The following is an 18,278-nucleotide window of genomic DNA, read 5'->3' on the forward strand; positions in this document are numbered from 1 at the left end:
CGGCAGGTAGCCTAGAGGTTAAGAGCGTTGGGCCAGTAATTGAAAGGGCACTGGTTTGAATCCCCAACCTGACTAGGTGGAAATCTGTCTTTGTGCCTTTGAGCAAGGCACTTAATCAATCAACCCTTTTACATCAGCAGTTGTCACAAAGTGCTTATACAGAAACCGAGCCTAAAACCCCAAAGACCAAGCAATGCAGATGTAGAAGCACGGTGGCTAGGAAAAACTCCCTAGAATGGCTGGAACCTAGGAAGAAACCTAGAGAGGAACCAGGCTCTAATTGCAATTCTGAAATGTTTACACCAAGTTGACACAAACATAAGCGAATTTAGTCCAAATATGGCATGATTCCTATATTTGTATCCATTTGAATCACTTTCAATGGGGTACAAATTCCACTTGTGGCTAATCCTTATTGTGGCTAGTGGGGAAAAAAAGTATTTAGTCAGCCACCAATTGTGCAAGTTCTCCCACTTAAAAAGATGAGAGAGGCCTGTAATTTTCATCATAGGTACACGTCAACTATGACAGACAAAATGAGAAAAAAAAATCCTGAAAATCACATTGTAGGATTTTTAATGAATTTATTTGCAAATTATGGTGGAAAATAAGTATTTGGTCAATAACAAAAGTTTCTCAATACTTTGTTATATACCCTTTGTTGGCAATGACACAGGTCAAACGTTTTCTGTAAGTCTTCACAAGGTTTTCACACACTGTTGCTGGTATTTTGGCCCATTCCTCCATGCAGATCTCCTCTAGAGCAGTGATGTTTTGGGGCTGTCGCTGGGCAACACGGACTTTCAACTCCCTCCAAAGATTTTCTATGGGGTTGAGATCTGGAGACTGGCTAGGCCACTCCAGGACCTTGAAATGCTTCTTACGAAGCCACTCCTTTGTTGCCCGGGCGGTGTGTTTGGGATCATTGTCATGCTGGAAGACCCAGCCACGTTTCATCTTCAATGCCCTTGCTGATGGAAGGAGGTTTTCACTCAAAATCTCACGCTACATGGCCCCATTCATTCTTTCCTTTACACGGATCAGTCGTCCTGGTCCCTTTGCAGAAAAACAGCTCCAAAGCATGATGTTTCCACCCACATGCTTCACAGTAGGTATGGTGTTCTTTGGATGCAACTCGGCATTCTTTGTCCTCCAAACACGACAAGTTGAGTTTTTACCAAAAAGTTATATTTTGGTTTCATCTGACCATATGACATTCTCCCAATCCTCTTCTGGATCATCCAAATGCACTCTAGCAAACTTCAGACGGGCCTGGACATGTACTGGCTTAAGCAGGGGGACACGTCTGCCACTGCAGGATTTGAGTCCCTGGCGGCGTAGTGTGTTACTGATGGTAGGCTTTGTTACTTTGGTCCCAGCTCTCTGCAGGTCATTCACTAGGTCCCCCCGTGTGGTTCTGGGATTTTTGCTCACCGTTCTTGTGATCATTTTGACCCCACGGGGTGAGATCTTGCGTGGAGCCCCAGATCGAGGGAGATTATCAGTGGTCTTGTATGTCTTCCATTTCCTAATAATTGCTCCCACAGTTGATTTCTTCAAACCAAGCTGCTTACCTATTGCAGATTCAGTCTTCCCAGCCTGGTGCAGGTCTACAATTTTGTTTCTGGTGTCCTTTGACAGCTCTTTGGTCTTGGCCATAGTGGAGTTTGGAGTGTGACTGTTTGAGGTTGTGGACAGGTGTCTTTTATACTGATAACAAGTTCAAACAGGTGCCATTAATATAGGTAACGAGTGGAGGACAGAGGAGCCTCTTAAAGAAGAAGTTACAGGTCTGTGAAAGCCAGAAATCTTGCTTGTTTTTAGGTGACCAAATACTTATTTTCCACCATAATTTTCAAATAAATTCATTAAAAATCCTACAATGTGATTTTCTGAAAAAAAAAATCTCAATTTGTCTGTCATTGCTTACGTGTACCTATGATGAAAATTACAGTCCTCTCTCATCTTTTTAAGTGGGAGAACTTGCACAATTGGTGGCTGACTAAATACTTTTTTCCCCCACTGTACTTATTATGGACACAGTATGTTTTACATTAGTTATTTTGTTGTTATTAGTTGTTATTAGTCCCAACCTTCAGCTCCATTCAACCCCTCCCATCTATCTCTTAACACCATCCATATTGGATTTCTACTTGCCATATATTTCTCAACTGTACTGTGATGGACCTATGACCAAAAACAAGCTACAAATGGACAGTACCAAAACAAATGCTCTAATTATTCTGTCTCTTCGCAGCAAAATCTGCAGAGCTGGGATGATTGTATCCCCAATATAAATAACATTCTATTGGTTGCAAGAATTTTGTATAATAATTCGGTGAGACAATCCTACTATTTTGCTAGAGAAACTGTTCAGATTTAAGTATAACTTTTGTATGACTGAAGCTTTTAGTGATAGGTCTAATGATTTAATATTTAATCAATTCTGTCCTCCAAATTCATATTCATTATATAATTAGGCCCGTTTAATTTTGTCTGGCTTGCCGTTCCAAATAAAATGGAATATTTTTTTCTCATAAAATTTAAAAAACTGTTCGCTAGTCGTAGGCAAGACCATAATCAAATAGGTAAACTGGGATATTACTAAAGAGTTAATCAGTATGATTTCCCCACAAATAGACAGGTATTTACCTTTCCATGGTAGCAAGATCGTATCTATTTTTGCTAACTTTCTATTAAAATTGATTGGAGTGAGAACATTTCTTTCTTTTGGGATATGTATTCAGAGTATATCCACATCACCATCAGACCATTTTATTGGTAAGTTACACGGTAATGTAAATTTTTTATTTTTTAGTGATCCTATACGTAATATAGTACATTTATCATAATTTGGTTGTAATCCAGAGAGGTTAGAAAATGTATCTAGATCCTCTATGAGGCTGTGGAGGGATTCAAGTTGTGGATTTAAAAGAAAACATGAATCATCAGCGTACAATGACACCTTTGTTTTTAAGCCCTGGATTTCTTATCCCTTTTAATTTTTTAATAGCTAACATTTCAATGCCCATAATAAATAGATATGCCGATAGTGGACAACCTTGTTTTACTCCTCTTGACAGTTTAAAACTTTCTGAGAAATAGCCATTATTTACTATTTTACACCTAGGGTTACTATACATGATTTTAACCCATTTTATAAGAGATTCTCCTAAATTGAAATGCTCCAGGCATTTATATATAAACTCCAGTCATACTTTATCAAAAGCCTTTTCAAGTGGTCTAAGGCACTGCATCGCAGTGATAGCTGTGCCACTAGAGATGCTGGTTTGAGTCCAGGCTCTGTCGCAACCGGGCGCGACCGGGAGACCCATGGGGTGACGTAAAATTGGCCCAGCGTCGTCCAGGGTAGGGGAGGGTTTGACCGGCAGGGATGTTCTTGTCCCATCGCGCACTAGCAACTCCTGTGGCGGGCCGGGCGCAGTGCACACTGACTCGGTCGCCAGGTGTACGGTGTTTCCTCCGACACATTGGTGCAGCTGGATTCCGTGTTAAGCGTGCACTGTGTCAAGAAACAGTGTGGCTCGGTTGGGTTGTGTTTCGGAGGACGCACGACTCTCAATCTTCGCCTTTCCTGTGTCCGTACGGGAGTTGCAGCGATGGGACAAGTCTGTAACTACCAATTGGATACCACGAAATTGGGGAGAAAAAGGGGGTAAAATACCCCCCCCAAAAAAAAAAACTTTTCAAAGTCAGCTATGAATATCAGGCCTGGTTTTGACATTTTTGTCATTTAGCAGACGCTCTTATCCAGAGTGACTTACAGTTAGTGAGTGCATACATTTTTCATACTGCCCCCCCGTGGGAATCGAACCCACAATCCTGGCGTTGCAAGCGCCATGCTCTACCAACTGAGCTACAGGAGGCCCCGGTTCCCTGGTTTCCCAGATTTTTCATAGTGTTCTATTGTTTCCAGTACTTGCCTTATATTATCTCCAATGTATTGTCCATGTAAAAAACCTGTCTGATTAGAATGAATAATGTCAGACAATACCTTTTTAATTCTATACATATTGCTAGAATTTTTGCGTCACAACACTGAAGTGTAAGGGGCCTCTTTATATTTCCCACTTGTATCCTGTTTCAGTTATAATGAAATCAGACCTTCTTCTTGAGTGTCTGATAATCTTCCATTTACATAGGAGTGGTTAAAACTAATTACGATCCTCTGAGTATATCAAAAAAGGTTTGGTACAGTTGAAGTCGGAAGTTTACATACACTTAGGTTGGAGTCATTAAAATATTAAATTAAAACTCATTTTTTAACCACTCCACAAATTTCTTGTTAACAAACTATAGTTTTGGCAAGTCTGTTAGGACATCTCCTTTGTGTATGACACAAATAATTTTTCCAACAATTGTTTACAGATAGATTATTTCACTTATAATTCACTGTATCACAATTCCAGTGGGTCAGAGGTTTACATACACTAAGTTGACTGTGCCTTTAAACAGCTTGGAAGATTCCAGAAAATGATGTCATGGCTTTAGAAGCTTCTGATAGGCTAATTGACATAATTTGAGTTAATTGGAGGTGTACCTGTGGATGTATTTCAAGGCCTACCTTCAAACTCAGTGCCTGTTTGCTTGACATCATAAGAAAATAAAAAGAAATCAGCCAAGACCTCAGAAAAAACAATTGTAGACCTCCACAACTCTGGTTCATCCTTGGGAGCAATTTCCAAACGCCTGAAGGTATTACATTCATCTGTACAAACAATAGTATGCAAGTATAAACACCATGGGACCACGCAGCCGTCATACCGCTCAGGAAGGAGACGTGTTCTGTCTCCTAGAGATGAACGTACTTTGGTGCGACAAGTGCAAATCAATCCCAGAACAACAGCAAAGGACCTTGTGAAGATGCTGGAGGAAACAGGTACAAAAGTATCTATATCCATAGTAAAACGAGTCCTATATCGACATAACCTGAAAGGCCGCTCAGCAAGGAAGAAGCCACTGCTCCAAAACAACCATAAAAAAGCCAGACTACGATTTGCAACTGCACATGGGGACAAAGATCATACTTTCTGGAGAAATGTCCTCTGGTCTGATGAAACAAAAATATAACTGTTTGCCCATAATGACCATTGTTATGTTTGGAGGAAAAAAGGGTCTATCTTTCATGCTGAAGAACACCATCCCAACCGTGAAGCACGGGGGTGGCAGCATCATGCTGTGGGGGTTCTTTGCTGCAGGAGGGACTGGTGCACTTCACAAAATAGATGGCATCATGAGGAAGGAAAATTATGTGGATATATTGAAGCAACATCTCAAGACATCAGTCAGGAAGTTAAAGCTTGGTCGCAAATGATTCTTCCAAATGAACAATGACACCAAGCATACTTCCAAAGTTGTGGCAAAATGGCTTAAGGACAACAAAGTCAAGGTATTGGAGTGGCCATCACAAAGCCCTGACCTCAATCCTATAGAACATTTGTGGGCAGAACTGAAAAAGAGTGTGCGAGCAAAGAGGCCTACAAACCTGACTCAGTTTCACTAGCTCTGTCAGGAGGAATGGTCCAAAATTCACCCAACTTATTGTGGGAAGCTTGTGGAAGGCTACCCAAAACGTTTGACCCAAGTTAAACAATTTAAAGGCAATGCTACCAAATACTAATTGAGTGTATGTAAACTTCTGACCCACTGGGAATGTGATGAAAGAAATAAAAGCTGAAATAAATCATTCTCTCTACTATTATTCTGACATTTCACATTCTTAAAATAAAGTGGTGATCCTAACTGACCTAAAACAGGGAAATTTTACTAGGATTAAATGTCAGGGATTGTGAAAAACTGAGTTTAAATGTATTTGGCTAAGGTGTATGTAAACTTCCGACTTCAACTGTATACCTCAACTGGTATGCCATCCAACCCTGGAGTTTTCCCAGACTTAAAGTCTAATTGCCTCCAGAAGTTCCTCTGGAACGTTTGCACTATTTTTAAGTGAATAGCCTTTATTTTGGTACAGATGCTAATTCATTGAATAGCAATAGCTGTATGTACTGTTAAAGAACATAGTATGTGAATGTATAGTGGTTTTATGTAGATATTTTTCTATTGATAATGACAACTGTGAAATAATATTTTTCTACAAAGCAATTGTAATGAACCAGATCATTCAACCTTGACACTTTTGGAAAATACATGTTTATTAAATTCTATTAAGAGATATTTTCCTGAAACCAGCCAACTTTCTCTTTTACAGGAAACATATTATCTGTTTTCCTGGTCTCAATCCTGGGACTTGTTACAAACACATCATAAGCCATTACATTAATTTTGTAGCTATAAACTGCAAAGTTTTATCTTAGCCTCATGGAAAAATGTGTAGAATTGCAGGACATTTGCTCTAAAACAGCAACATTCTCTCTCAGCCTCATGGCAAAATGTGTAAAATAGCATGAGATTAACTATTAAACTGATTTTTCTTTGTCTCTGCCCTATATAACATGTTGTTGTTATCATAATGTTATCTGGCTTAGGGCTGGCTAACGCTACCACACATGAATGGACGTTACCCGCACATATTATGTATACCTGTGCTGGATATATGGCATTTTTAGAGCTTTTTGAAAAATATCTTTTTCATTTTTTTTCGGATGATTTTCAACCACTGCTCAGACGAAGCCTCTCTCCTGGATGAAGCAATTTATCTCTGTATCCACACCTACAGGTACTCCTGGCTGGCTGAGTTAGTGCAGTATAGCATATTTGAGCCAATGCAAACACAACACTATTTAGGATATCTAGTTTATTCGGTATACTGACTCGCTTTTGAAAGAAATCCTGAACATGCTGCAAAACAGTTATGGTTCCACAATGGACCCTGTTTATAGTATCTGAAGCTATCCAGGGATTCAAAAAAATCTAGACATAACTACTAGACATTTACACAATTGTATTTATTTCACCTTTAATGCTACACTAAGATACATTTCTAAACTAATCCAATCTGTTAGTTGGACTTATTGCACCCGTTACTGAAATGGTTGTTCCAGTTTAGATGGATTAAGTAGTCTCATTTATTCATCTTCCTAACCCTGGCAGTCATTCTGAATGCAGATTGTGGGTGAATACAAGATTTAAAAAAAAATCTTATCCCCAGTCAGGCTGGATTCCAATAAGAATTAGACATCACTTTGCAAGCCAGCATAATGTGACTTGATGCTGATTTTGTGGGTGACCAGTATATGCTGGGATGCTGGTGACCAGCTTATGTGTCCAAAACACAACGAACGTTGGTCACCAGCGAAAACACAATGAAGGTTGGTCATCTGCGAAAACACAACAAAGGCTGGTCTCCAGCGAAAACACAATGATGGCTAGTCACCAGCGAAAACACAACAAAGGTTGGTCACCTGCGAAAACACAACAAAGGTTGGTCACCTGCGAAAACACAACGAAGGCTGTTCACCAGCGATAACATAACGAAGGCTGGTCACCAGTGATAACACAATGAAGGTTGGTCTCCAGCAAAAACACAACAAAGTCTGGTCTCTATTGAAAACACAATGAAGGCTGGTCTCCAGCCAAAACACAACAAAGGCTGGTCTCCAGAACCTGCTTGTCTGTGCTGTTTTTTTCAGCAGGGTAAGAATACACACACAGCATTACTGCAAAATACTACTTCTCACATTTTATTGTTTTGGAAGGTCTCTCTCTGTATGATTGATTTAGGCTAAATGAGAGCATAAGATATGCAGCAGGTAAAATCTCTTGAACTAACCTTTTAAGGTCTTAAAACAGGAACTTTTGATTGACAGGTTTGTATGATTAAGGAAAATGAAGTTTCGGAGAAAATTAAATTGAAACGCGTGATTTATCCTCTCTCTCACATACATATATACACACACACGCACACACCCACACATGCACACAAATGTGCACATGCACGCACACACACACTCACACATACTGTACGGTGCAGCAGAGCGGGAAATGGAGAATGATGGATTTCTTAGATAGAAGGCTTGAAGCTGATGAAAGTTTTTTTTTCTAGTTATAAAGAGCAAGTCTTAAAATGTTAAGGTCACACAATAAGCACCAACTATAATACTGAAAACATAAGCACACAGAATTACCACAGCGTAAAGGTTTTCTTTATCGGCAATTATAATAAACCATCTCCCACAGCACCCCGTCTCTTCACTCTTTTAGGCTCGGAGTATGAAGCTTCAAACATGTCTCTAGAATATATTGGAATATACAGTATCTTCAAAGGACAGACTTGTAGTTTTGGGTATATGGAGGAGGCCTAAGTGCATCACAACCAATGCAGCGTTTCAGATTACGCCATCATCAGAATCTCCTGATAGGTATGAGCAGGTGTAATCATAGTAACTTGATGAGTTGCCAGTTATGTTTGCGGTAGTGGCTGGATTATATACTAACAGTGGCCTAAGTCATATTGTGCTGACGGATCTAACACCTTAAAGTCTGCATATAAAATCAGGAGCCTAACGTCCTTGGTGCATTCATGGAAAGGTTCCCTTTTCATCTTTCTCTCTGTATAGCCGGACCAAACAAAACCAGCTGAAGGGCTGACTGCCACCGCAAGACCACAACCATGAACGGCACAGAGGGACCAGATTTCTACGTCCCTATGTCCAATGATACTGGCATTGTCAGGAGCCCCTATGAATACCCCCAGTACTACCTTGTCAGCCCGGCGGCGTACTCACTGATTGCTGCCTGCATGTTCTTCCTCATCCTCACTGGCTTCCCCATCAACTTCCTCACACTCTATGTCACCATCGAGCACAAAAAGCTGAGGACCGCCCTGAACTACATCCTGCTCAACCTGGCTGTGGCCGATCTCTTCATGATAATCGGCGGCTTCACCACTACGATGTACACCTCCATCCATGGCTACTTCGTCTTTGGAAGAATGGGCTGTGGTCCCTGGTTGTCTTGGCTATTGAGAGGTGGTTGGTCGTCTGCAAGCCTATTAGCAACTTCCGCTTTGGGGAGACCCATGCCATCATGGGTGTGGCCTTCACCTGGATCATGGCTTCTGCTTGCTCCGTGCCCCCTCTGTTTGGCTGGTCTCGCTATATCCCTGAGGGCATGCAGTGCTCATGTGGAATCGACTATTACACACGCGCCCCCGGGATCAACAACGAGTCCTTTGTCATCTACATGTTCATCGTTCACTTTACGATTCCCCTGTTCATCATCTCCTTCTGCTATGGCAACCTGCTCTGCGCCGTCAAGGCAGCTGCCGCCGCCCAGCAGGAATCTGAAACCACCCAGAGGGCTGACAGGGAAGTGACCCGCATGGTCATCATGATGGTTGTCTCCTATCTAGTGTCTTGGGTGCCCTACGCCAGCGTCGCCTGGTATATTTTCTGCAACCAGGGATCAGAGTTCGGCCCCGTCTTCATGACTGTCCCGTCATTCTTCGCAAAGAGCTCAGCCCTGTACAACCCCCTCATCTATGTGTTGATGAACAAGCAGTTCCGCCACTACATCATCACCACCCTATGCTGTGGGAAGAACCCCTTCGAGGAGGAGGAGGGACCCTCTACAACTTTTCATATTTTCAAGCATGGTGGTGGCTGCATCATGTTATGGGTATGCTTGTCATCGGCAAGGACTAGGGAGTTTTTCATGATAAAAAGAAACGGAATAGAGCTAAGCACAGGCAAATTCCTAGAGGGAGACAAATTCTCCTTTCAGCAGGACAATAACCTAAAACACGAGGCCAAATCTACACTGGAGATGCTTACCAAGACAACACTGAATATTCCTGAGTGGCTTAGTTACAGTTTTGACTTAAACTGGCTTGAAAATCTATGGCAAGATCTGAAAATGGCTGTCTAGCAATGATCAACAACCAACTTGACAGAGCTTGAATAATTATTTAAAGAATAATGTGCAAATATTGTACAATACAGGTGTGCAAAGCTCTTAGAGACTTTACCCAGAAAGACTCACAGCTATAATCACTGCCAAAGGGGATTCTAACATGTATTGACTCAGGGGGTTTAATACTTATGTAATCAATATATATATATATATATATATATATATATATATATATATATATATATATATATATATATATATATATATTATTGTTTTATTTTTCATTAATGTTTTGCAAATTTTAGAATATATTGTATATTTTGAGTCAATGGATACTAACAAACGTTTTCCAACCAGCACAAAGGCTTCTTGAATGCAGTACATGAAATAGCAAATGATTCAACAAATGTTGTGTACAGTCAAGTGTTATCATAGCTTTGGTAAAGATTTTAAGAAGGGAACAGTAATCTGATGTCAATCACAGGTCATCTTGTACTGAGAATGTAATGCGACTGTATGCTGCTTATAAGGGATTGACAATGACAATGACACGAATAAGCAAGGCTATGTATGACTCAGTGGGGTACAGTACATAGATTAAGACGCAGACATGACTATAGCTGCTGATCTACAGTAATTACACACAATGTTGTTGAGGTGAAAGACCTAATCGGATGAAGTGCAGTTCATCTTATCAAGAGATCTTTGTGTTCCTGAGGTTAAATGAAACACACAGGGGTTATTTTACACACACAAACACACACACACACACACACACACACACACACACACACACACACACACACACACACACACACAGACACAAATACTTTGGATCACAATAGAACATTAATAGCTGACAACTAGCTCTAACAGCGCTCACTGTTGCCCCTAGTGGCTGGTTTCCACGTCATCTCCTGACATCCTCAGACATGGATGGATGTCGAATACTGACTTGTATCACAGGTGACCTGGCTGGACAGGTTGCCTATTAATGCCCCTGACTGGTACAGTATAGTATAAGGTATAGCATGCTTTAGTTTTTCTGTGTCTTACTGATACTGAATCAGTTTCATCAGTGATGAAATATGAGTTATCCATACCTTTTTCCCTGTGACTAGAAGCTTTGTCTGTCTGTGTGATAAATGAAAGCAACTCAGGGAGTGACATGAGATTCCTTCACCTCAGTGCTCAGTTTTGCAGAAATAACTGTCAGGCTGGAGCAAAACAAACCTCGAGAACGCTCTCATAATGACCTTCATAGCGTAGCTATAGCAACCGTCATACCATCGGATCTCTAGTTGAATACAGATATGCTCGCTCGCCAAGCAACCTGCTCCAATCCAGCACCAGCAGAAAGAGGCTGAGGAAAACAACAACCAATCAATCACTGGCCACAGACCAGATTAGGGTCTGGGGTGAAGACAGGCAGGGAGGTGTAGGCGCATTACCCCTCATGATTTCCAATGTGAGAGTGTGATTTGAAGGAGTCAGGCGCAGGAGGGTAAATCACTGAATACAGAGTTTATTCCGTAGTACACAGTTACGCTGGATAGCGTCAACAGTCCAGTGCGCAAAACAGGCGCACTGGAACAAATACAGGCACACAGGGAAAATATACCCCGGCAATACAAAGTACAGGTAGCTCCACCGTGCTACACTCATCTCACATGAAACAATCACCCACAAGGACAAGGGGGCAGAGGGAACACTTATACATGTACTAATGAGGGGATATGAACCAGGTGTGTGTAATAGACAAGACAAATGGAATGATGAGATATGGAGCAGCAGTGGCTAGAAGACCGGTGACGACGAATGCCGAAGCCTGCCCGAACAAGGAGGGGAGGCAGCTTCGGAGGAAGTCGTGACATCCAATTAATTCTGTATAGAAGTCTTTGCTTTCATCAATTCAGAAATGTACTGCTTGCTCTAACAGGAACTTGACATAAACACACAAATGAACAGTGTTGGGGAAGCTACTCTGAAAATATACCAAGCTACCAATTACTTCACAATGGAAGAAGTTAAGCTATACTAAAGCTACCCTTAATAAAACGATAGTTTACTTAACTGAAGTTACTTTTCAATATGTATTTCATTATATCCAAACTACTTAGTGAAAAAATATCATATCTAAATCTGAAATGTCATTGACTACAAATTGCAAGAATAGATCACTCTGGAGTCAGATGTTACCAGAATGTGTAATTTAGGCCTAGATTGAATCAGATCAAGCGTTAACTGGTGCTAGCTGACACCCTCATATCTGCTGTATTGGCGGTGTGGGAGGTGTAACTGCGTTGGAGCTGTCAAAACGGTGAGCAGCTGCTCTTGATCATTGTCAGGAAGCCTCACCCATCCCACTTGCATTAGATGTTCAAAACCAGAAAGTACTGGCTATATAATAACTGCACTCAAATTGAAATGCATTGAATAAAATAATGAGGCTTTCTATCAGCCTAATCGAGGTGTAGATTACATCTCATATTCCAGTGTTTGAACTGCATGGGATTTCTCTTAATGCGACTCTGTGCAGGCAATGGCAATGTCTACTTTAGCTATACTGCCAGGAGTGGCTTGTGGATTTGACAGCTTTAACGCAATTCTACCTCCGACACCGCCAAAACAACGGCTATGCAGACGTCGGCTACAGCGGATCTGATTGAATAGAGCCCTAAACCTATTAAACAGAAAAAGTGAGAATTAGAACCTACCACCAAGCTACTGCAAAATTCAATTAGTATGTAATTATACTAGTTGAACTACATGTAGTTCATATAGGTACCTCCCTGGGAAGGTAACAAATGTTGAAGTGGCTTGGGGAAGGATTGCTTGGTGAGTGAGAAACGTGCAAAGAACTTGCTCACATCTGCTTTAATTCACATATTGTACTGCAGTGTTGAGGGAGCTAGCACACAAGCATTTTGCTGCACCTTTTATACCTGCTGTAAACTGTGTAGGTGGCGAATACAATTTTATTTCATCCAATTTGCTTTTTTCATCTAGATGGTAGAAAAAACACATTCATAAATCAGCAGTTAAAGCTATGAGTGAGTCATATGCTGTGAAGGCTCAGTGCTGTGCGTGCACCCGCATATTGGCCCAGCGTCGTCCGGGTTTGGCCGGTGTAGGCCGTCATTGTAAATAAGAATTTGTTCTTAACTGACTTGCCTAGTTAAATAAGAAATACAAATATCCTGAAGGTTTTCCCCTCCATTAGCTATGGTATGGATCACTATGGAGTAATAACCAAATGCCTGCATGTCTATTCAAAGTTCATTTACATGCTAAGGCTTAACCCTATTATTTTCTGAAGGGAATTCTAATGACACCTATTAATTCTCCATAATAGTGCACCACCACTTTTGACCAGAGACAAGTAGTGCTCTATATAGGGAATAAACAGACACAGCATAAAGAGTACACTGTCGTGCTATCATTACAGCTTCAGCCTGAATTTGTCCCAAGTGTTGGCTAGGTTTCTGATATGGCTTGTATGATAAGAAGAAGACCCCTCTCAAGTTGAAAGTAATAGCTGTTGCTATGCATTTCAATACTTGAAATGGAAAAAAACACACAACCACCAAAAGATGACAGCATAGCTGAAAAGCTGCCTCGGGGTTGCTTGTTAACAGCTGTGGGTATCCATACAGTATGTGCTACTGTAGCAGGCAGTTTCCTGACATTCCATCCCATTACCTTGTCCATTATTAACAAGTAGATTCATTTCACTTCTGTGATGTACATACTGAATTATTATGTCAAAGGGTAACAAGGAGATATTGATGTGAATTAATATACAGTTAGATATTCCTCTTTTATCTACCGAAACCTCTGCTAGTCAGACAAATCTGGAATGTCAGATAGACATGTTTTTTTGTTACTAAAGTGTTGTGTTTACATATACTGAGGTACCTTGGTAAATAATAAATCAATCTGAAAATGCAGCACTCCTGTACCTGTGGTTGCTGCACTCCAAAGGGAATCTAAAATGTAAATCATGTCAATAGGAATCTCCTGGGAATATAATTGCAAGCCACTGTAGAGAAAAATAATTTTGAATTTGTATGGAAAACTTTATTTGATAATAAAAATAGCATTCACAGACTTCTTTTGATAGCTACATAAACATTGTGATCCCTCTCAAGGAAAGAAGCTTTACTGGATAAGTCCACATCTACTTGTACTTAGACTAATGTTATGTATAGCTTCATGGGTCAAATAAAGCTATGAACAATGTAGTATTTATATATGCATAGTGTTTTATAAAAAAGATTGGCCCATATGCATGTACTGCTTTTATCAACACATAGATAACATTATGTCTGGAGCACATTGCAAGAAATAATGCTTAAAGAACACAGACTGCATACAAGTGCTTTATAATACAAAGGCAGGCTAACCATCAAGAGATATTCAAACCAACAAACAGCTTCTGATTGACCAAATACAGTCATCCATTTTTAGAATGTCTTTACATACCTGATTCAGAGTACATTAACATATTTCCCATGAATCATCAGGTCCATTTCAGAAATATAAACACAATATCACATTCCTCACTGCAGAGGTTTCTCATAAATGTATCTTTTGTACAAGAAAAAGGCAACATTTTATTCCTTGACAGGTTCCTATTAGTTACATAGTAAAATTCTGTACAGGTGGTGGCCGGCAGGTTAACTTCTTCTTTAAATGTTATTTTTTATTGTTATTTTTTCGTATTTTTTTTTACAGTACTGTGGCAACAACAGTGATAAAAGAATGCATTTGTTGTAGTTTTTCCTATATCATTTTAGATGTTTTGTGAAACATAAAACAGAGAATACACAGAAAAACACGGTTAAAGCAGCAGTCATACTCCAGTGGCGTGACAGCATGGCTCAGCATGGCAGATAAGCCCACTTCTGTACCGGAACTTTCCATCTGTTACCATCACAACAACTTCCCTTACATAATTACATCATCACCTCATTTCCTTGGGCAGGGAGAGGAAGAGAGGAACTACTCCCATATCACCTGTATGGAATCAGTGGGCCGTTGATCAATATTTATCAGGTTTTCTATTGGATCTTCTGCCTTACCAACTTAGAATAAAGAACTGCAATTCTACAGCAAATTCAGCAGGGGTAACAATTATTCTTATTTTCAGGTTATGGGGCATATAATTTGGTACTTTAAGCTTTTACCGAGAAAATAAATAGCAAGACAAATGCAAAAAGGATGATTTCAAATATATTACTTCATTCAAAAATTACCATTGGTTATAAAATTTGAGTTTGCCTTTGCTCTGTATGATATTCACTTAGGTATGTACACTGCAGTCGTCCATAAAATGTCTGTCCTACCAACGTCTTGTGCTATAGTTTGCTTTATAAAGCAATTCTGAGGTGGAAAATGACATCAAAAACATATTAAAAACAAGCCCATCATGAAGTACCAGTTACCACAGTAAGGAGCATGTTTGAAACCTCAGAGGGAACACATACAGTCGCTAGTGAAAATCTACACACCCCTGGCACTCTTCACATTTTGCTAACTTAACATTTGTATCTAAAAAGGGATTACATTAGATTCTTTCCTATAGATCTACACAACCTACTCCACATTTTTTAAGTGAAATAAATATTATAGAACATAAAAAACAGTGAATCATTTTGAATAAGATTCTACCAACTCTTAGGGCAACATATCCCCATTGTTTTTGTCAAAATTGTTCAAGCTCAGTAAATTTGGTTGGGAATCATTGCTGGAAAGCAATATTCAAACTTTGCCTCTGATTTTCAAGCAGATTTAAGTCAGGACTAAGCCTGGAACACTCAACACCTATTGGAAAGCCATTCGGGTGTGTCTGGGATTAATTAACTCTAGGTTTTCAGAAGACTATGGTCTACGCAGTCTAACTTTTTACTTGGGCTTTGCTCCTTTCATATATATATATTTTTCCTGACACCCCATTTCCTGTCGGTGACAAGCATACCCATTACATGATGCTGCCACCACAATACTTGAAAATATAGAGGATCAACAACATTGCATTCACTCCACATTAGTGGCCTGTATGATGAAGTGAAAAGAAGGAAGCCTGTGTTAAAACATCCACTCCAAATCATGAACTATGTTTGCAACAAGGCTGTTAAATAATACTGCAAGATAAAACAGCAAATAAATAAACTTTTTGGACTAAATAAAAACTACAGGTTTGAGTAAAATCTAATACAACACAGAGGGAGACCCTCTGTATTTTCAAGTATTGTGGTGGCAGCATCATGTTATGGGTAGGCTTGTCACCGGCAGGGATTGGGAAGTTTGTCAGGATAAAAAAACAAACATGAAAGGAGCAAAGCCCAGGTAAAAAGTTAGAGGGAAACCTGCCGTAGTCTTCTGAAAACCTAACCCTGGGACAGAGTTATATTTTTCAGCAGGACAACAACACACATTTTAATGCCAAAGATCCACCAGGAGGGCTATCCAAGAGGTGTAAAGTGTGAGTGGTTCAGTCTCAGTCATGAAAATCAGAGACAAGGCTGAAATATTGCTGGCCATCAATGATTCCCAACCACATTTACTGAGCTTGAGAAATTTTGACAAAAACAATGGATATATGTTGCACTAAGAGTTATGCAATTAATACATCTTTTTTTTTTCTTCTTTTTTTTGTAGATTTTGTAGATTGGTAGAAAAATAATCACATTTAATAAATGTTTTGATTACATTTTAAGGCAGCAAAATGTGAAGAATGTGCAAGGGGTGTGTAGACTTTCACTAGCGACTGTATGTGTTCCCTCTGAGGTTTCAAACAGAAATGCCAAAAAATATGCTAAATCACCATTTGTGATTTGATAGGCACATACACATACCTTCACTACAGTATTAACAACCTCAGTTATGCTCAAAATAATGAGAACAGAAACAAAACATACAGTATGAACTAAAACAAAGATTGTACTGTTGTGGTATGAATCTCTGTCTGGGATCACAAGTAGTCAAATCAATGAATCAATCAACCAGGCGATTGGATAAATCACATGAGTTAATCTCCTCAGAAGTCTAAATCCAGTGTACGTACTGTGGTCTCGACAGGTTGAGGGGTGAGAGGCCAGGGGCCAGGGGCCAGGCTCTGTCCACTCAGATGCTGAGGTCCTTGGGGCTCTCTTTGTAAAGCCTTCTCTTAGGCTCGGGGAACTGGTTCGGGGCGCGACCTACTGCGTTGTTGTGTCCTACTGTGTTGTTGTGTCCTACTGCGTTGTTTGGTCCTACTGCATTGCTGTGTCCTGCTGCTGCGTTGTTGCGGTGTCCTGCGTTGTTGTAGCCGGCGTGGTTGTGAGTGGAGGCATTGTTCTTCAGTGTGCTGTAGTAGTTCAGCTCCTCCCTGCTATAGCTGCTGTCTGGAGACGAGTCTCTCTCTGACCTGTAGCGTCTCTCTGGTGTTCCGTTCATCCCGTACCTCTCCTCCCTTGTCTCAGCCGACGAGTCCCTCAGGAGGTTGCCGTTCTTCAGGCTGCCTCTGTCGGGAGTGCGCCCCCTGGAGAGAGACAGGGAGGAAGCCCCTTTGTTCGGGCGCTCTGGGGTGGTGGCCTCCATGTAGGCTCGGCCCGGGGTCTGCGGTTCCCTCAGGAGCCTGCGGTCATAGAGTGGTCGTTCAGGAGTAGCCGCATGACTGAGGAACCCTCTGTCATTGTACTCCCTCTCGGGTGTGCGGTCTCGGTGTGTTCGCTCCGCCCTGCGGTCCATGGACTTGGCCCGCCGTCGGTCAGGGGAGGCGTTCTGTTTACGGGTGGGCGAGCGGTCGAGGGAGACGCGGCGTGGTCGACCGTAACTCCGGTCTAGAGTACTGGTACTGGCGGAGAGCTCCCACTCTCGTTCTTTCTCCGCTGCTGCAGCAGCAGCCTTCTTCCCAGAGCTGTCCTTACGCAGAGTCTTTAAGAGTTTTGAGATGCCGCTCTCTGACTCTGACTTCTTGACTTTGCGGCCCCGGCTCTTCTTATTGTTGCCGCCGCTGATTTCAGGGTAGTGTTGGCTGGGGGTGGTGTGGCTGTGGTTGTTGTTCCAGGTGTGATGGTGGTGGGGGTTAAAGTGCCGGCCCTGGTGCTCCATCCTGTCCCTGTCTCGGCCCTGCGCAGCATCCTTGTGGCGTGATGGTTTGTGAAGGTCTGGTGGATAACTGGACTCCGATGAGGTGTGATAACGGCTGTTTGGTGGCAGGGTTCTCACTTCCGGAGAGTTTTGTGCCCCGGGTGTGGGAGAGTGCCTGTCATGGCTGGAGTCTGTGTGAGAACAAAAGAAGAACATGAGAGACATTCTCAGACGGGATGGAGTTTAAGCTAACTAAATAATATAAGCTTGGTAGCTCAGACAATTCCCACAAATTGCTTGTGTCAATACAGATACAAGCAATACAGATATTGCTTATGTCTGTATTGAGTCAATACAGCCATTTTTATGGA

General features: G+C 41.1%; 1 protein-coding gene and 1 pseudogene across 8 annotated transcripts in view; one reads left to right on the forward strand and one right to left on the reverse strand.

Moving 5' to 3' along the window:
- Window positions 1-8,590: 8,590 nt before the first annotated feature.
- On the forward strand, window positions 8,591-10,826 carry LOC121537299 (annotated as a pseudogene).
- A 3,062-nt stretch (window positions 10,827-13,888) lies between these two features.
- Window positions 13,889-18,278, reverse strand: part of LOC121538593 (membrane-associated guanylate kinase, WW and PDZ domain-containing protein 1-like) — a 206,627-nt gene continuing 202,237 nt past the window's right edge. For 6 of the 8 annotated variants that reach the window (XM_041846745.2, XM_041846744.2, XM_041846740.2 and 3 more), the window contains exon 23: window positions 13,889-18,098. In XM_041846745.2, the coding sequence (XP_041702679.1) occupies window positions 16,960-18,098 (1,139 nt within the window). In that variant the 3' untranslated portion in view covers window positions 13,889-16,959. The remainder of the gene's footprint in view (window positions 18,099-18,278) is intronic. The other 2 variants (XM_045207243.1, XM_041846746.2) reach the window with 1 other exon arrangement.

The sequence above is a fragment of the Coregonus clupeaformis genome, chromosome 24, assembly GCF_020615455.1.
Source record: "Coregonus clupeaformis isolate EN_2021a chromosome 24, ASM2061545v1, whole genome shotgun sequence".
Classification (NCBI taxonomy): Eukaryota; Metazoa; Chordata; class Actinopteri; order Salmoniformes; family Salmonidae; genus Coregonus; species Coregonus clupeaformis.